Source organism: Lissotriton helveticus, chromosome 9 (assembly GCF_964261635.1).
Source record: "Lissotriton helveticus chromosome 9, aLisHel1.1, whole genome shotgun sequence".
Classification (NCBI taxonomy): Eukaryota; Metazoa; Chordata; class Amphibia; order Caudata; family Salamandridae; genus Lissotriton; species Lissotriton helveticus.
In genome coordinates, this window is record NC_136070.1 from 936,416,007 (window position 1) to 936,437,102 (window position 21,096).

Consider the following 21,096-nt stretch of genomic DNA (forward strand, 5'->3'; position numbering starts at 1 on the left):
ATCTACAGGTATCTCGATGAGAGGCAAGCCTACCTCGCTCTCTAGGCTGTTTCATGAATACTGTTGATACTCTGGATACTCTGTCTGGGCATACTGGTACATCTGCTGTGTAACATGCTGTGTTGCAGCGATAGGCTGCGGTGCTGGAACTGTCTGTTGTGCATTCTGTGGTGACTGAGAAGTCTGTGAAACTTGTTCTTGTCTAGGCGGACGTGGTCTTTCTTTAGTCTTACCAGTAGCTATGTTGTGTTTCAGAACTGCACACTCGTTTATAAAATGACCTGGCTGTTTACAGTAATTGCAAGTCCCTTTAACGGGAGCTGCAGGATGACTGGCTTGATTCGGACCCCTCTTCTGACTGTCTTGTGGAACAGATTGTGCAACTAATACTTTCATTTTCGTGTCTTTCATACGTCTCCTTTCGTGTTCTTGCTCTTCCCTGATTCTATTCTGGTGATACTGGAGCATCTGTAACATTTGTGACGGGGTACTAGCTTGCCAGGTACTTTCGACTTTCAAAACTCGATTTTTAACTTGTGGACTTGAATTCTCGACTAGTTTAGTAACAAAAAGATGAGGGTATGACTCGCTACCTGTCTTCAAACCACTGTTAATAATAAAACATTTTTCAAATCTAGAATAAAAATCACTAGTGTCTTCATCCTGTTTCTGTTTACATGCTGAGATTGCATCCCAATCTTCCTTTTTCGTGGCTAGTAACCTTGGCAAAACTTGTATCAATAACTCGGGCAATTCTTTACATTTGTCCCCAAGACCGGTACCTGGTACTCGTATTTTATCTTCAGCTTCTAGAGCTGTCCAATCAATCTTTTTCTCTCCCACCTCCCATTCTTTTTCCTTGAGTTTTTCATATACCCCTGCGGGCAACAGGACCTTTAACATTTTAATTATATCTGGATACGTGTATTCTCCCATACGGAGCATGTCTTTTAATTCTCGATGGAACCCTGCTGGATCTTTGTCGTGACAGGGAATTAATTTCTTCATCTCTAAGAGTTCCATCTTTGTGATAGGGGTGTAAACAAATACTCGTTGCATTTCACCACCCTCTGTCCTAACTGGGTGTACTTCTCGTAACGGATGCTGTCTATCTATGTAGAATGATTTACTTTCTGGGGGTGGGACGTGAACAAAATGCGGATTCAGAAACGTTCGATATTTGTGGCGCTGTTCTAAAATGACACTAATTAAATCGGTACCTAAACCTTTCCATCTATACTGGAGTAACTCATTCAGAACATCATGTAACGGACCTGGATCAGAATGCTGTCCCTCATACAGTGTAATGAGGTGCTGGATCATATACATACCCACCAGTCGCTGCTCGGCTGGGGGCAGTTTCAGAAACATTTGTGCCACTATTTCGTCTGGAAAAGTGGTAGAATCAGTAGTCCATCGAACTGCTGATCGGGCTAGTTCTTGTTCATGCATGGTACTAAGTTCACTATAACCGATTCGTGATTTCAGAATGTGATCGGTAGCTTGAAATACTTGCTCTAGATTCTCTTGTTCTGGTGCTGGAAGAGAGAGAGCTTTCTTGTGTTCTAGACGTGAATATCGGTCGGGAAGTCTAGTTCTACCTACATACGCTATTCTGGTGGGATTCTCGTCGTTTACCTCTTCAGTAGAAGAGTCGTTTTCTTTCTCGCTTACTTGTGCTGCTTTGCGTTTCTCGTGTAACCTTATTATTTCCTTACGAATTTTCTTGTACATACTCTCTATACAACTTAGTGTCCTGTGTCTTCCCTCGGCTATATTATCACTCCACCTTGTCAGGACTTTCATTTCGGTCGGATCTTTAGTCGGATAATCTTGTTCCCTTATTAAACAATTAATTAGAAACTTTAAAAGTATGAGCTGGGTCTCAGCTTTCCTTTGAGACATGGCTTCGCCAATACTTTCTGGGTCTGTTCCTGTACGAATGAAACGATATATTCTGTCTAGATCTTCTTTCATATTCGGTAGGGTGTCCAAATACTCGGTCACCCGTCTTACACGCAATGAATATATGACCATATTATCATCGCCTGGGACTGGATCATAACGGCAATGCAGCTTTTAGGGTTTGGAGAAATTTCAGATAATTGGCGCTCTACCTGTAGTATACGTTACACCTGTAGGAAGACAAATTCTAAAAGTGGTGCGTGTAGAGCGAACGGAATCACCCTAAAACCGTCCCAAGACAATCCAAGATTACCATAGACAGTACACAGCAGAGCTCTCGCAACAACAAAACAGTGTAAATAAAGACAATGTAACAGTAAGGTAACAGAAAGCAGCAGATCTCAGAGTTTGTGTTCTTTTTCAAACGAATGGTTTAATTTGATCCAAAATCAGCCGACACGTGTTTCATCGCGTTGAAGTGGAGTCAACACGACTCTTCAGGGCTGGTAACCCCAGGTTTGTAAGGGTAGATATGAAGAAACGTACGAGGTGGTTGGTGTATCTAACCTAAGTAGATATTGACGGATATGTCAATATGTGAGGAGTACAAAGAACCCTGGTAACGGGTTGGCAGAAAAGCGTTCACAACGCTGTGGCGTTGAGTTGAGCAATGTTGCTCGTTATTTCCAAAAGAGACTAAACACGTGTAGGTGTTTAGCAGTACCGGGAGGGGATTCGACTGGTCCGTCCAGGGAACACGGCGACCGGGAACCTACTGAGGAGGGATATCGGCTGAAGAGAATATTACCCGGAACTCAACTTCTAAGCACTTGACCAGTCGAATCCCCTCCCGGTACTGCTAAACACCTACACGTGTTTAGTCTCTTTTGGAAATAACGAGCAACATTGCTCAACTCAACGCCACAGCGTTGTGAACGCTTTTCTGCCAACCCGTTACCAGGGTTCTTTGTACTCCTCACATATTGACATATCCGTCAATATCTACTTAGGTTAGATACACCAACCACCTCGTACGTTTCTTCATATCTACCCTTACAAACCTGGGGTTACCAGCCCTGAAGAGTCGTGTTGACTCCACTTCAACGCGATGAAACACGTGTCGGCTGATTTTGGATCAAATTAAACCATTCGTTTGAAAAAGAACACGAACTCTGAGATCTGCTGCTTTCTGTTACCTTACTGTTACATTGTCTTTATTTACACTGTTTTGTGGTTGCGAGAGCTCTGCTGTGTACTGGATCATAACGGCATTCGGTAAGAGCTCGCTTGATATCTGCAACGGACTGATGTTTGGGCGTACGCTGTAACGCACGTTCATGTAACTCGACTAACGTTACACGTTTGTGTGGCGGCGGGGTACCCGGAGGACCTCCCCCCGCGGCCCCTAAACTGGAATCGTCGACTGATACTCTTCGTGCTGGCAGAGTGACCGATGTAGCGGGAACTTGTACTATGGGCTGGACCGGGGGTACCGTAACAGGTGCTGTAACAGGTGCCCCGGTGGCTGGAGGAACAGGAATTACATTATTTACAGGAGCGGGCGGAACAGGATTTGCATATTCTGGGACTGTGTCGTCCAAATAGGACGAGAGAAAAATATCAGCTGCGGTTGGTTTGTGACGTAGCTTAATCGGAACTAATGGCGGCGGAAAATTACATGGTGCTTCCGGGGTTGCTTTCGGCAAACCCTCGGTAAGGAGAGGATACATACCCTTAATGAGGGCATTCCTCTGTCTGTCTGACTGTTCGGCTTTAACTCGTTCACCTACTTCGATTAATTCCCTTTCTTGGGCTCTTTCTGAGGATTCTCTACTTAATTCTGACTTTCTGATTTCTTTTTCGGTTCTTTTATGAGATTCTTTGCGCCATAACTCGATGGCATCTTTCTGGGACTGTCTGGATTTCTTTTTCCATAATGCTTCTTCTACTCGCATGATGCACTCGGCATCCCATGTACCTGATACAGGCCATCTATATTTCTCTTCTAGATCTTTAGTATACTCGACCCATAAGTCTAGATATAATATGGCACTTATGCCATGTTTATGATACATAAAATGACCTGGACTGTCCCTAGGCGGGACAGGAACTGCTTCCTCGAGCAGACCTTTTCTAGTTCTTAACTGACGTAACTTTGAGAACAGAGGCATGACTTAGACTGGAGTCTGGACACAATACAATACACGATAAACACAATAATAACTTGAAAACACATCACTCATACCACGACATTGAAAACACATGAAATAACATCTATAATAACAGTTCGGACAGAATATTACCTGGAATACTGAAAACAGAAACACATGAATTTCTCGAGAACAGAACAGAACTTACTGGAATGACTAGATGCACTGCTAAAACAGTACGAAACTTACCGGTCCCATAAAGAGACACGTCAGGACCCGCATCCACCTAGGTGGATACTTCGTGTTGGATCTGTGTACCCAAACCCACGGACCAGAGACAAATTAATTGACCCTGTCTAGATACTACCCCAGCAACGGTACTCACCGGGCAGCAAGAACGGAAGGCCTCGGACTGGACTGGACTGCTACGACGACGGACGGACGAACTTCGGACTTCAGTTACAGGTGGGCCTCCGGATACCTCGGACCTTGGACTCTCGGCTTGGGCTCTGGTCGGGACTCGCCGCGTTCCTCCACCGCCTCGTCTGGACGCTGGACCGCAACCTCCGTCTCCTCCGTGGGCCTGAGGGATACTTGAAGCAGAAATATCTGCACGTGGCCGGTATGGTTCCGTCACGGCTGCAGAGGATCAGGGGGCCTGCGTGGCTTCTCCGGCGCGTGGGGAAAGGGCAAGTCCCTATTCGGGCGCCATTATGTGGTAAATAAATAATGAATTACCGGTTCTATTTTTGACTATAATCAATAAACGGGTAGCTCAATAAATAAGAGTCAAGATTCGAGGTAGCTGAAGTTGACAGGCTTTAATCAGGCATAAAGGACAGGAACAGGACAGCCTGTACGGGAATGGGATGGCAGCTGCCGGGGGCAGGAATAGGCAATTGGGGTAGCTTTTAATAACAGTGCACAATATTTATAGTTAAACAAATACATTACATTCAATACAGGGGGCGTAGCAGTAGGCGGAGTTTGTAACAGTCGCGAAAGATAAGGGCAAAATGATGTAACAAGAAGGCGTGTACAGGGCGTATACATAGACATGTGATGTAAACGTAACAGAAGCGTCATAAACGGGGCGGAAACATGGAGGGGGCTACCTGAGCAGCTGGGACCTCTAACCTAGTGGTGCGCGCAAACTGGCAATGACGTGTTACCAGGAGGACTGGGGGCTATGACTTCTGCGCTAGAAGAGGAGACTAAAAGTCTGGAGTGTCAGAGCGACATGTACCCAGGCATATCTAGTATCTGGTGTTTAGAGTACATGTTGATAGAATCCAAAAGTTATCAGGGCAAAGGCTAACCGACACTAAGACTGGTGCATGCATTATTCTACATGTAGTGCTTGTGCGAGGAGTATTCTATGAATATTAATACAGTATTTCTCTTACATGGAGACATAAAGGCTAGACCATGACGGAAACTATTGATGCGATTCAGTAGCTTAGGAATGCAGAGAAGGAGGGCTGGACTGATAGCTAGAATCATAACATACTCTTGGCAGACTGGGAGGCAGAGCCAGGCCGAGCCGGGCACTGCGAGGCATGAAAGTAAGCTAAGGGTCAGGGATACAGGTGGGGGCTGTATCGCTCCTCGGAGAGGGTTCAGGAGACAGGAGCTGAATCTGAGTCCGGGCCCTTTTGAGGCCTAGAAACGGGGACAATTCAATGAATTAACGTGCACACTGTAAAACGTGGCAACGTAGGTTTACATAGGCCTGATATTCGTTGTATTCACGAAGGACTGGAAACTGGCATACTAGAGATGGACACAACTATAATTGCGTCTTTAATCGATCAGAAGGGGATACATGCATATCGATCATGCACATATAACATAAGATGGGGAACACGTAGGCACATACAACATGGCAAAATTTACTTTTCCACATCCCCTCCCTCTGACTTAACGATTTTGAGATGGGCTCTGATGAAGGATAGTTATGAAGTGTGGCCGACACCCAAAAATGGGTGTCCTGTCCCTAGAGCGTAAGGATAAGAGGGGAGCCCGGTGAGCTGGATTGGCCGTAGGGCCTTATTTAAGAGTTTGGTGGGCAGGTTACTCTGTCACATATACGGTCCACTCCTCCTTATTATAAGAGCATTATATCCATGGCACTTCTAAGGTAGACAGGATATTGATCATGTTTGTGATGGAGTAACCTGTCCACTAAATTCTAAATTAGGCCCTTAGACTGATAAATGCACGCAACCCGGGATATTAGGGCTCCTTTAACAGGGGTAACTACAAGCCAAACAGGGTCGTACTTGTTGGTACACCCAAGAAAATGAAAAAAGTAAATTAGCCTAAATTGAAAGGATTATTTAAAGGAGGGTTTGAGAAGTTTTATACCACTGTACATATTGGATGTAGGTTATTGCCTCACAGGTAAGACACCATGTGTTAAAACAAAGTTTTGACTGTGTGTCACCAGATTAATTGTTGGAACAGAAGACTTGAATTGTGAGGAATGGCTCAACCAGTTTTGTTTATCCAAGACAATAATTAGACATAGAGGCTATATATTCCAAAAATATGATGGAAATTGGGATTTTGCTGGAAGCGGTTTCTTCTATAGAATAATCACAACACAGTATTGTCGGTTTTGTTTACTTGTTGTCATGACTATTGAGTTATTTCAGAGTACAGCCTGCCACTGTAATAATATATTTTGATTCAAAGTCATTGATATTTTTTTCCGGTGCTTTATAAGTGATTATTAAGAGAAAAGTGCATTTTACATTTTTACCCAAAATTGGAGTTGGAAACGTCTTTAGCAACAGTTGTTTTTGTGCTGGCATAGCCTGGCTGCCATTGGGAAGAACTGTAGGATCGCATGGCACTAACTGCTGCAGATGCTCGGTCGCACCTGGTCTGCTAAATTATCATGGGGAATGGCTCTTAGTAGAGACAATGACAAAGCTAGTGTTTTGTTCCAAGAACATGTATGTAGGCGCATTGAGATGTCACTTGCATGTCTCTTCAGGGTGAGCTACTTTTGCCCTTTGAATGTTCAGCAGACGATGTGAGAAGATTGTTTTAAATGGAGCTTAAGACCTGTGGTGCCAGTGGCTTTTCAAAATAAGGCATTGAAGTGTCTGCACAAAGGACATTCTGGTTTCGCATGTTTGAAACACAGGATCCCTCCTTAGTTGTGTGGATGAATAGTTATTCGATATTATTTAATGGAGTCTGTTGTTCTTCAGGAGAGTAAACAATCTCCCGAACAGCAGTAGTATAACTTTTGAAAAGGAAACCTACCTATTTAAAGTGAATGGTGTGTCAAACCTGAGATGAAGTCCCTCTTAAGGGTTCATTGTGAGTTTGCTGTACTGTCTTTACGGGCAATATGTCTTCCGCGTGGACCAACAGCCTTGCACACTTTCTGTTCTCATCCTCGTGGCCATCGATGCTCCTTGGACCTAAATTTCAATGAGAGTTTTGTCACTTGAAGTGGTACTTAACAGCCATATTCAAGCTAAGCTCAAGGAATTACACCTGTGCAGTGAGAGAAAATCTTCATGTATAAATTTGCTTGTTGGCATGTTAAAATAGACTATATTGCTGCTTCGTGGCATTGTGCGACTCGTCCCTGCTTCGCACTGATCTCTTCTTCAGGAGTGGAGCAGCTCAAAACAACTGGCTAGCAGATGTTCAGGAGGTGTATAGTGCCATTTCTATCACTCTTTGACACTCTTCCTTTTTAGTGTGCCCAGTCCACAGGTGTCATCCTTTTTTATCCTATTTCCAGCTCTTGTCAACTGATTCGGCTAGCAAACCTTGGGTAATTCTGGATAGTCAAGATTTTAAAATGGGCAGGTGTCAAAGAAGCTAACATCATTTGAAAGGATCCCCTGACAGTAGGGATGCTGCTATCTGCGTGGACAAGCGTGTTGCATTTATGTGCTCTTTGCAGCTTCCTTGAAGAGAAAAGGCAGCCAGAAACTTAAACTTCCGGGTAATATTTCCCATTAGTTCCTTTTTTCTGTTTATTCTTATGTAACTGGTAAGTTGATAGCTGTGCACTAGTCATGTGGGCCCAAACCAGCTGTTTTTGTTATGTATAATTTGAGCCACGTGCAAGTTATCAGTGTTCTCGTTTGCTGACACAGGGCACCAAGTAAAAGAAAGCTCATTAGTGTTTGACTACTCCCTCCCCTGCGGTTTTCGCTTCTGAAGAGCACTAGTGGGTTAATGAGGACACTTCTAGGCCGAACACTGATTGTCCCTAACTGCAGTCTTGCACCACTGGGCCTGCATGGTTCTTCACTAAGTACCTGGTGTGTACTGGAGGAGGTTGGGCAGTGGAAGCTGCGAATTGCTGGTCACCAACAGAAGTACCTCCTGAAGGATGAGGAGAAGTCTTAGTGGGATTCTAAATTGTCAGAGACCGAATAGAGAAGTAAAAGGTGCTGTGCTATGCAAGCAGTGAGAGATCAACCACTCTCAGTGCAGAGAGAGTAGTGAGTGAAAATGCTTCCCTCCCCAGTCAGCGAACGATGAAGAGTTTTTCTTCTTAGAGCGCATGGTATTTCAATCTTCAAGGCTCCCCTATAACGCCTATAGAAAGACCTATTCGCTACAGACACAGATTAGTCCTGTCGGGATCTTCCATTTTAACATGTTGCATACAAACCACAACATCTGCTTTGGAAGAGGTGAATATTTAGCTATTCTTACCAGACATGGCTATAACGCTGCCAATGTAATTTAATTGTGTTTGTGTCGGCAAGATTTAAACAGACCTGTAGGATATGCTTAGCAGCAGGAGGGTTATCTGAAGCATCATCTGAGATTCTCGAATGGATTTGGTTAATAATGTTAAGGTGGGTCTAGTGGCTCACTGGACTAATGCATTCGCTCTAGTAATCTACCTTTGATCTTTTGGCCAAATGTTCAAATCATGGCAGGGCCACCCAACCTTTCATCTTTCTGAATTTGATAAAATGAGTATCTTTGAGTTGGATAACAAACATCTGTTATTCAGCACCAGGGTTCCCCAAAGGCTTGATGTGCATTTTATAGATACACATATGTTATAACATCTTCAAGCTTTTAAGGTAATCTTCTCTCCTGCTTATGCTTACAAAGAGGAAAGAAATCTGTTTTCAGGAATTTTCTTTGACCTTTGTTATCTCCTTTCCCTCCCTGTGACTGTAGAATGTCCATTGTGAAGCAGTAACCTGCCTCCTATTAACATCTCTTACGTACATTGGGTGCAGTTGTTTTTTTTTTTTAACGTGTCTTGAAGAAATCTATTGGAGTTCATGCATTTTTATTATGGGCTTAGTGGCAGGAAGTAACTGGATTTATCAATATATCTAATTTGCCATATTAGGCTGTTTTTTTTTACTAAATGGAAAGTGAAATGTCCCTTTCCAATGCAAACGTTGCAGGGCATGAATAGACTGACCTTGGTGGCACTCTTTCCCCTTAATCTTTGTCTATCTCTTTCAACTCTCTCTGCATCTATCTCGTTTGACACAACCCCGTTTTCATTTCTCCGCTTTCAACCTGTGGTTCTTAGTGCATTCTTTCCACTGCCTTGATCCCAACGGGTTAGTCTCCCTCCAGCTTGTGTCCCACATGTTTCTGTCTGTAAAACCCCCAACATCTCCCAGTCATGATCTGCATCCTGCCACCCTTGTGTTTATTAGAACATCCGCTCTCCAATAAGCTGCTGGATTCCAGCCGTATTTCGTTTTTCTTCTCGTTGATGTAGGGAGATGGCCCTCTATATAATGTGCCAAAAAGATGTATATTGTGTAGAGACTCCAGGTATCCCCTATGAGTGGGCAGGGGCTTGTTTTAACAATCCCCAGGTGCTCTTTTGTGGGAGTGTTGTCAAGCAGCCTTAGACTTATCAAGGATTGTTAAGACATTTATTGCATACACGCGGTCAATAAAGGATACACACACTCAATAAGAGATCAACACCAATTTAGAAAAAGATTATTGTATATATTTTTAGACACAAATAACTTCTTTATTGGGTGAGTACTTTTTAAAATCCCAGTTGTGAAGAAAACCTGTAAATACAGTTGTATGTTATCCTATGCGGAAAACACATATACTGCATAAGGGTACTTAGCTGTTACTTACAGGACCCATCTTCTGGAGTCAAGGTAAGAATGGGGCAAATTCCAAAGCAGCACCAACAGGTCACCTTGATAGGGTCTGGGAAGTCCGAATGCAAAGGTGCTTTTCGACGTCTGGTGCTCCATTGATTTCAATGGGAAACGCTCCTGGGATAAATAAGCTGCAGGCTGGGACTGGGGGGGGGGGCTCAGTTGAGTTGAATCCACAGGGGGGGGACTCGGTTCTCGAAATGCTCGTGCACATAGGCACACAGTTGGTCCACTTCGCCATGGGCTGTGGGGCTCCGGTGCAGTAGTGTTTTGAGGCATCTGATCCATACGGGGGCAGTCGCAGTTGAAGGGGTCTGCAAAAAGAGGCTGCAGGAGGCAACTGGGGTGGGGAGGGGGAACCAGTCCCGGCAAACCCAAGGTGGGGTTCGACTGGAAGGTCTCAGGACCTCGTTGACACTGTTAGTCCACTGCGACTCAGGATATGGGGCACGGGTGCAGTGGTGCCTTCCGGTGTCGGGTTTTTGCAGTCTGGAGTCCACACGGGTCTTCTTGGGTGCCTGCAGAGTGTTGGGAAGTAGCTCCGCTACTCCGGGGCAGATACTAGTTACCTCTTGAAGTGCTGGAAGTCCTCCCAGGCTTATGGAGGCAGAGCAGTTGTCGGGGACAGCAGGCAGACCTGCAGGGTTAGCACAAAGTCAGTTGCTGCTCCTCATTTCTTGCTCTTCACTGGTCTTCATTTTCCTTCTTCTTAGGTAGTAAGAATCTGCTTTCCTAGATCCAGGGGCTCCCTTACATACTAAATTTAGGAGTGTTATGGGGAGTGAAGGGAGGTAGCCAATGGGCTACTTACCCTTGCGGTCACTACACCCCTTATATGACCATTTCCTCTGAGAAGCTGGGGAACCCTGTCCCAGAGTTCCTAATTCGGTCCTCACCAAGATGGTAGAATTTTCCTAAAGGGAGGCACATCAGGCAGCTCACCTTAGGGGTGTGACTGGCCTGGTAGTGCACCACGCTTACCTGCATATCTTATTTCCCGCCTGTCCTTGTGCAAATGGGCCCAGGGCAGTGGGTAGGCATTTCCCCTGTCTGGAGAAGCAGTGGTTGTATATCAAAGTTGTAGAGGCTTTTGAAGCCTCCTGCTTTGATATGCCTATTACTTAGATATCCTTCTTTGAGGAGGTGACAACACCTCCGGCCAGAGCAGGCATTGTTTCTGCCCTCAGAGCGTAGGCTGTCACCTGCGGGGTGTCAAAAACAAGTCTGTGGTAGCAGACTGGACGAAACCAGTCAGCCAGCACACCAGAGTCTGGTAGGGCTTCGGGGGGCACCTCTGAGGTGCCCTCAAGGCGCATGTATTAATAAATCCACCACTGGAATCAGTGTGGGTTTATTGATACTAGATGTTTGATACCAAACACCATAGATTTCGGGGAAGCCATCATGTAACTGGGGAACTTGTTTTTTCCTGTTCCATATTCACTTGTGAGATCTAAGAATTGACTTAGACATCACAGGGGCATATTTGCTCATGCAGATATGCCCACACATGTAGTATAGTGCACCCTGTCATAGGGCTATAAGGCCCGCTGTAGGGGTGGCTTACCTATACTGCATGCAGTGTCTGCAGGCATGACACACAGGATGTGTCCTATGTCGTGTTTTCTCTTTTATCTGCTCCAACAGACCCAACCCACAGTGGTAGTCTGCCTGAGTTAGGTGAGGGGACCCTTAGGGTCGCACAATACATGCTGAAGCCCTTAGGGACCCTCTTTAGTCTCTTTCCTAGGTACCAGGGGTACCACTTACTAGAGACTTACACTGGGTGCTAAAGGTATTGCCAATTGGGGGAACAATTGTACAGTTTAGAGAAAGAGATCTGGCACTGGGGACCTAATTAGCAGGAGCCCGCACTGCTGTCAAAATTGCATCAGATACTAGGCAAAAGTTGGGGTACCATGTCAAAAAGGAGCCCTTTCCTACAGTTAGTCCGAGATACCGTTAAGGACATACCACCACTCGGAGGACAGCTTTCACATTCCAGCCACAGGCAGTAGAGATCATGTTTATCCTTCTGAAGATGACTGCTCAGCTGCTGTCTTCTAGTACTGTGCCAACAGTCCTGCTCTGAATGAGGCCTGAAGTCCATACCCATGCTTCGCTGCTTGACAAGCAGACTCAGAAGCGGAAGCAGTCTCTGCTCCAGTTGATGTCTTTAAGGCTTTTTTTTGCTCCATGTCCTTCCTGCTTGCTGCTCCAGTCATTGCGCTTCTGCTATTTTCCCTAACTGCCATCTCTACACCATCCATATGCAAGTTAGAAGAAGCTTGCACTGCTGCTGCTGTTGTGATGTATGTTTTCACTGAGGGAAGGACTATTGTGCTTCTACTGAACTGTGCCTTTTCTGTTACAAGTGAATGGAACTTGATTTGCGGCTGATCTCCTGTAGCTGTTTCATATCCGAGGGAAGCTTGCACTGTTACTGAAGTGCTGAGACTTTTCAGTGAGGGCACACCTTGCACTGAGATTTCTACTTTATACCAGCTCTATGAGGGAGAAAAGATAGCACTGTTCCTGGCCATGCTCTACCAGTTCTGTTGGTGTGGCATCTGTATGTGAGGGAGCCCTTCGGTGCAGCTGAGCATGCTGTTCCTGTATTGAGTATGTGAGGCAGGGTGCACTGCTGCTACCTCTATATTGCCTGCCTCTTTTTTTAGTGGCATTAGCAATGCTTGCCTTCTTTTATTTTGTGTTTGTAATGTTGATGTTAGATTTTATGCAACAAACATGAACTCATCTAGTATAACCAAGTATGGCCACTATTGGATGGACTTCTGATTATTCTCCAGATGCTTTGCTCAGTGCACGAGACACTCTCATGAGAATCTCCTAAAAATGTTTTAACAGGTACTGCCCTCAGAGGGCTCTTTCTGTTCCTCTGCAAAATTATCTGTGCCTAGGTTTCGTGTGGATTGGGTAAGGGGTAGTAGTTTTCAATCTGCGTGGCGAAACTCTGGAACTTCATGCCTGCTCAGCTGTGTGTGAACAGTCACTTTTCAGCTTCAAACACTCTCTCAAAACTTGACTTTTTAAACTTGCTTTTTCATTTTTTTTCTTTCTTTTTGCATACCAAATCATTGACCTCTTTTCATCAAGTGCCTAGAGTCCCGTGTTGATAGTGCGCTTAACAAATAGAATTAAAATAACATAAACAACATAACATGGAAACTGATTTAGGCATTCCATTTTGATAGCCTTGAGACTAACCTTTGACCACAAGCACATCAAGATTTAGGATTCAGAAACTAGCTCATGCTTTATGCTAAGTTCATTAATCGCTTCTTGTCACCATTTTATTGCCATCTGTTGCTTCTACATCCACAAGCTTTTCTCCTTACTCTTCTCCCAGATCTAGCTTGTTCTGTTATGGTCTCTTGCCATACTCTCTTCCGTTCCTTCATTCCTATAATCTCCTTTAACATAGTAGTCTAACATGGGATTTAGAATATTTACACCCGGCAGGGCTATAAAAAGGAGTAATTTTTTTCTAATCTGAATCATTTAATGTAGCAAGTACTGTAACTTAAGAGTGCTTGATTAAATATTTTTTGTTGCTATTTATTTTACTTTTGTTGCTTTATATTTGTGAACACTGGTCAGTTTTCACTGATATATCTTGCACCCATAAAACAAATCAGTGCAGACTATGGGTATCAGCGTATGGTAGTCTACCCATTTGTGGAAACGTTGAACATGGGGAAAGATAAATTAAGGAAGTATGGTACTGGGCTAAGCATGAGTATTGAATTCCTTGGATTTACTATGACAAAATGTGAATATATAATAGCCTGCAAATTCGCTATTGATGGTAATTTACAATTCCTTCTCTTACTCAAGAATGTTTCCCCACCCTTGTCCCAACCCACCCCTTTGACTTGCTCCCTACAAAGATACGTAGTAGTGTTGGTTATGTAGGGTGCAAAATTGCTTTTTTTTCTTCTACTGAATAAAGAACATTTTGCGAAAATAAGACTTGTATTCACACACTTGTGTTATAGCAGTTAATGGAAAAGAAAGAAAACAAACAAACACACCAATCATGAAAAATTCAAAGGAATATATAAAATTAAAGAATCACTTTTTTTCCTTTTTACAATTTGTAGTGTATAAATGAAATTAAGAGCCTTTCACAAGTAATAAACAAAACAGCGCAAGTGATAAAGTGACATGGTGCATAAAAGTGCTATTTGTGAAAAATATATATACAGTGATGTATTGTTGGTTAAAAATAATCATTCATATGTCTTCCATCCCTAGATACATAAATCTCTAATCCGCTTGGGATTTGAATTACCATTTGACGTGGAGCAGAGAGAATAGGGTCAGGATTATGACAAGCGCTTGTATCTTTTTCACAACCAGCACATTTATGCACTTTGCCACTTTATCTCTTTCGATGTTTTGTTTGTTTATTACTTGTGACAGCCTCTTAATGTCATTTATACACTACAAATTGTAAAAAGAAAAAAAAGTGATTCTTTCCGTTTATATATTCCTTTGAATTATTCATGATTGGTGTGTTTGTTTGTTTTCTTTATTCTCCATTAACTGCTATGACACATGTGTGAATAATTGTTTATTTTTGCAAAATGTTCTTTATTCAGTAGGAGAAAAAAAAGCAATTTTGCACCCTACAGAACCAACACTACTACATATCTTCACACCCAGGTTCTGAGGGTAACTGGGTCACCCCATTATACTAGATGTACCCTACAAAGATACAGCCCATACTTGTCAGCTGCATTGAATCATGTATCCGATAAGTTGACCTTGCACCTTTTTTCTGCTGTTAGATGAGGAGATTGGAGGATACACTGGCATGTCAGTTTTTGTAAAGAAACCAGAGTTCAAGTCTCTAAATGTGGGATTCGCACTTGACGAAGGTAAGTTTTAATCTTTCTCACTATGAGGGGCAAGGATCTAAATAATGTGAAGAAAATTCATGTTTGTAGTCGCTTTGGGCTAAAGCAAGAAGCTGAAATGATATTTTGTTCTGTTTTCCTATGGTCCTTACCACACTTTTCCTCGTTTGGCACAATAAGGCCTGTATTCAAACCTGAGACCTGAGGAGCCAACCACAGCTCAAAACATCACTCCTGCGATCAGTCCCTCTACTTATTACCACTACATGTGGACTGAGCACATTTGTGCTATCCCTGGGATACCACTAACTTCTGTCCATCTGTTCTGTTATAAGGTTGGAACTTTTTATTAGCCCTTGTCGTAACTTTCTGCGTCCACCAACTTTGTTAATATTTAAAAAAATTACAATTTATTGAATGGTATATTCATGTTTGATTAAAAAAAATATTAATTTAGCTAGACACAAAAGGTTGATTACATTATGTTCGTCCTCAGTTTGAAAATTCCTTAGCTATAATGGTGGCTTTGCTTTGTAAATGCAACAGAGTTATATGAGGCATTTTAAACAGACTATCATTCCTTGGTAGAAAGCCTCCAACTACAGCAGTCCAGCGGCATACGATGCCACATACCCAACTGACGTAAAAACAATTTGGTTCATGTAAAACAATACATCTCTTCTTAAATCAAGGTCAATCTATAGATTACAATAAATTGTAATCAAACACATTACCCCCTCCGCATACTTGGGGAATAGGAGCTCTTTTGCTACAAGTAGGCCTGATCTTCATTCATGGATCATTACGGTAGAGTATTGTAGGGAATGAGAATGGAAACCTGTAAGCAAGTTAAACAAGCTGCTAAACAAGTCTTTGTTAGTTATGTATGACTAAGACGGTGTATTTCCTCACTAACCCTACCACTTACGTCCTGCATGATGGAATTCAGGGCGAGTAGTTCTGTTAATTGAGGATAGTCGGACCAGTGGTATATATTTAGTATAATTGTTTTGTCAGACAGATAGGGGAGAGCGGGATTACCCAGGACTGCCTGTACGCTAATAGCCACTTAAGGCAAAGTTTACTGATTTAATAATTAGATTTAAACTGAAGAGAAAAAAGAAAAGGAATGGGGAGGTTATGGGTATGGGTCACTACAGTAGATTTCTATTTTGGGATTTCCTACATTTTTTGACAAGTTGCCCATCATCATGACAGTGTTGTTTGTCTTTAGTTGATAAATTGAGGCCTCCTGATTGTCATTATCAGTAATTCTCTAATTTACGTCAACAGGCCTGGCAAACCCTTCCGACCAGTTTACAGTGTTCTATGGTGAAAAGTGTATATGGTGTAAGTAGCACTCATGGTTTTTAAATCTTTGATGCCTTCTCCGACTTTACCAATTTGTTGTTAAGTTGCCTCTCACCTCAGCCTTTTACTTGTTCCATATTTCTGTTTCCACTTCCTTTACATATCTGTTTTCTTTTCTATCATCCCAGTAGTCATTAATCATACTTAGACACCTCTGAAGTTCAACGTGGTTTGTTCACAGAGCTGGGACAATGTATTTTCCAATACTGAACTAAAACATTTTGTTCTAAGATATAGACTTTCTGTGAAAGTCGGACAGTGTGCAACCTAATATGCCATGTGTTAAAACATGAAAATCATACATTCCTTTAACAACTTGAATTTCATCTGTGCAGCAGGTCGGTATGACCTTCCAAAGCCTAAACTAAATTGAAAGTACTGTTTATACATGGAAATGGATGTGTTAAAGCCTTTGGATCTTAAAAATAAATGTCACTTGAACATTTCAAATCCATATTTTCCAGCAGTGACTGATTTTCTGTCAATAACTCAAATATAAAGGTGTTCAGCATAAAACAATAAATCCAATAATATATATTGGCTTATTATCAAAATCTAAAGTTTAAATCTAATTTCACAAATAAAAACAATGTGCTATATTAACCAATGGTCTCATTTAGAATTTGGCAGACCGGGTACTCAGGCAAAACGTGGTGCATGTCCCATCTCCTGAATTATTATTATAGCCAGTGGGACTTGTAATATGGCGGATAGGAAATGTGCCACATTTTTGACTGAGTACCAGACCACCACACTCTAGGTAAGTCCCTTCGCTACTTAATGTATGCATCGTGAAATGTATTCGCTGTTGTGAATAAGTATTCATAGCTTATTTTCAGGCACAGATTTATGGGTGATCATCATGAGCTCTAAAAAATGAGGCCCCGAAGGCCACCTATGCAATTTAGTAATCACTGCCCCTCTGGGGCCTTTTAAGGCACGCTTTCTGGCTTTGCTCAACTAAGGGTGGAGTTTTGGCTCCAGATGGTACTAGTTCTTTCTCTTTTATAATTGCCCAAATATCCTTTGATTTATAACTTAACAATGCCTATTGTCTCCATGAATCATTTCCAGTAACCATTAATTTGTTCCAACAAGGTCATTTTTTGATTGCCTTGCCAGAATGAAAGGTTGTACCGAAACAATTTAATGACTTTAAGAAGTAAAATTAAAAGTCTGTTTTGTTGGATTGTGGAGCAGTTTGTATGAATTACAAATAACATGATTGTATCTCATGGAAGTCAATCGAAGTACTAAAAACATCTTACAAGGATAATAGAACAGATCAAATCATGTGAAAGAAACACATTTGGAGAACAAGAAGGACAGCCAACCTATTGTTTGACATTACAAGTTAGAGTGCCATGGGTATTTTGTGATGTCATTGGTGACGGCTAAGTTAGTGAGACTGAGTCATTCAAGGAATAAGACTCAGATTCCTAGATACAAATTCAGTTGCACAATACAGAGAAGTCATTATTTCACCATTCTCCATCCCCAGTGCTTCGCTAGTGTCTGATGCTAGAAGTGTAAAGTGGGGATGCATGATACTGAGTAACTGGGTGTGCTTGCGTCCGTTGTTATTGATATAGATCTCTGATAGTTTGCTTTATGTTTCCATATATGTCTCCAAATAAGTCCCACCCACTTTTGTGTAGCTTACTTTTGAGATCAAGTGAAGTACCTTCATGTTTTCTGGTTTCGATTTCCTCTCGTTCATCACGTTTTACTTCCTGTATCTCCTCCCCGCAGGGCTGACTGTACATTGTTTGGGGAACCCTGGGCATGGCTCCCGTTTCATTGAGAACACAGCTGCCGAGAAGCTGGTAAGAGGTTTCTGCAATGTAGTAAATGCCTTCAATCCTTGCTTGTTGAGCAGACAATGTTGTTGTTTTTAGAATTAAACTAAAATAGGAAAAACATACTGTGCATCACATGATAACCCTTCCCCATGCTCTGAGTGGGTGCATGGTGCCACAAGTAGCCCAATAGTCAGAAAGATATCTTCAACCAAAGGGGCATTCTAGAATCTTTTTGATTATTATTGTTGATGATGCAGCACTGGAAAAAAGAGTACTTAGTTTTTTATTTTTTGCACTAGGGGCCTCTTTAAATACATCAAATATCTCTGCTTTAGGTGATCAGAACTTTTTAATTTCAGATTTAACATACAGACAGGAGATGATGGCATGGGTATTTTCACAGCAGAACTCTCACTTAACATTTTGAACAAGCTTAGAACAATCTAAGAGCCATGCCACATTAAATGTGGTTTTCTCAGCTCAGCTTTGGTTACTCAAATGATGCATAATATTCACCCTTGTATAAGAGGGCTCCCCTTGTCTCAAACTCTAAGCATGTTTCTTTCTGTCACCCCACAGCATAAAGTCATCAACAGCTTTATGGAGTTTCGGAATAAAGAAAAACAAAGGTAACAAGCGGAGAATTCCCATGTGTTCCTAAAGCTCATCCATCATAAAATAGAGATAGGCAAAGTGAAGGAAAGACCAAATCTTCTTCAATGCATAATGATGTCAGATGGGATTTCCGTGAATAAGAGAGCCTTGGAATTTTAGCTTTGATGAAAAGGGTGTACACATCATGGGGCCAGATCACAAAGGCATTTTTAGCAATAAATGTATGATTACAGTTGTAAATGGCTTCATCTTGGTCTGCCAGGCATTCACAAAAGCATCCCAGACAGTTGTAAAAGGTTATACCATGAGTATGAAGAAAGCCGCAGTAGAAAGTCCTACACAGGGGGTGGGAGGTTAGACCATGGTTAAACTAGAAGTGTGGGATATCCACAAACTCATACCAAACTTTGATCTGACCCTTCCCCACTCTAGAAATGTCAGATATTTACTCCAGGCAACAGCTGCAACAATTCTCTTCCAGACTGAAGAGGGAATGGATCACTCCCAGACTTGGTGAAGATATAGAGTATGGACTTTCTATACATAGAAAAAATATTCCATATGGAAAAAAGAAAGAAGTGTTTGTCCTACGTGTAATTCTGTGCTGTGATTAGGAGCCCGGTGGAGATGTCACATGACATTTCCAGAACATTATTTGGAAACCTCTGCTTGGTTAAAAATAAAAAATCTTCACCTACTTGGATATAGTTAGAATTTACTATTTCTCTTTCAAATGCCTCTCATGTTCTGTGTTTCATCTTTACTATACTGATGTGGCTCCTTCTCCCCTATAACATTTAGACTTTAGAACCTGTCACTTGGATGTGTTGTTCCTTCTTCCAACAAATGTTGTAACATTTTGATGCTTCGTGATCTAAGGAAGTTTGGCAATTTTCGGTTCAGTCTGTGAATCAGCACGTGTTAGAACTGGGATTTCTGGTTGGCTAAGGCTTACGCCAAAGCCAGGCAGAAACCACCATTCTAGTCCGAGCAAGGGGGTCACACGCCAAGATAACCCCTGCTCACCCCCTTGGTAGCTTGGCACGAGCAGACAGGCTTATCCCGGAGGCAATGTGTAAAGCATTTGCGCACGCACACAACAGCAACAACATCCTAGGTACACCACGAAAGGAACTCCACACAAGGTTATATAAAAATAACTTTTGTATTGTCAAAACACATCAGATAGTAATCACACAATATACATTGTGCCAACTGGCACGGGCAATATTCACAAGGGATTATTTACACCAGGACAGGGCCACGTGGGCCACTGTCAGAATCAGCACTTAGTAGAACTAGCACTTAGAATAACTGTCACATCTAATCACAATTATAGATCACAACCAGTAACCACTGGTAACAGGTAGGTACACACTACGCAATACTAATAACCATAGGCATAGATCACACATGGACACAGAACCTCTCTAGTATAACATACTAGGCAAAGCAAACTTCTAAGCATGAGCACATTTAGAAGTATGACACAAGCATAAAGGCAAAGCACATTACGCAGCAATCACATTTAGGCCTAACCAGTAGAAATACAGTAGGCAATCTCCTCACTAGTCTAAAGATATTAGACCCTCCCCCTAAGAATAAATCACATTTAGGGGCGTAACTCACAGTGAAACCTAATCTCACTAACATCAACCTCCATAGGTAAAACCATCTCTAGAGGTATCAATACCGGGTGCGTAAAACATACTAAATGCATTACATTTCCTAGCACCACATCACTCTAGCCCATAAAACACATTGGGCAATTACCATCATAACATAGTAAAATCACATTGCGCAAAAATCACATTAGGCCATTACCATCATAACATAGTAAGATCACATTGCGCAAAAATCACCTTAGGGCCTTGCACCCTACCCACATACCAGCCCCCTGGCCAACTGGCCATCTCAAGAAGGGGCTCAAATGCCCTGTGTCCAGAATGTCAGGGCTCGCTGCCATCGCAGCGCCAGTCAGCAAACCTAAACGTTGCAGCTGCCCACTACTTGCTGGGCAGCTGAGGACAATCACAAGGGCCTAAACGCTGCCGCTGGCACTAAGTGCTGCGCAGCTGTGGAAGGCCTGGCACCTCTGTGCCACTTCTGTCCCTCTCAGGGACTCTCTCTTCCTTGCGCCTAAACGGTGCAGCTGCCCACTAAGTGCTGGGCAGCCGGAAGGAAAACTGCGGCATGGGCTCTCACTGGCCCTAGACCAACTGCGCCG

General features: G+C 42.6%; 1 protein-coding gene across 2 annotated transcripts in view; it reads left to right on the top strand.

Annotated features, from left to right (window-relative positions):
• ACY1 (aminoacylase 1) overlaps positions 1-21,096 on the top strand; it is a 197,418-nt gene that overhangs the window by 121,872 nt on the left and 54,450 nt on the right. For both annotated transcript variants that reach the window (XM_078661166.1, XM_078661167.1), the window contains 4 exons: positions 15,013-15,102; positions 16,375-16,431; positions 18,205-18,278; positions 18,834-18,883. In XM_078661166.1, the coding sequence (XP_078517292.1) occupies positions 15,013-15,102; positions 16,375-16,431; positions 18,205-18,278; positions 18,834-18,883 (271 nt within the window). The remainder of the gene's footprint in view (positions 1-15,012; positions 15,103-16,374; positions 16,432-18,204; positions 18,279-18,833; positions 18,884-21,096) is intronic.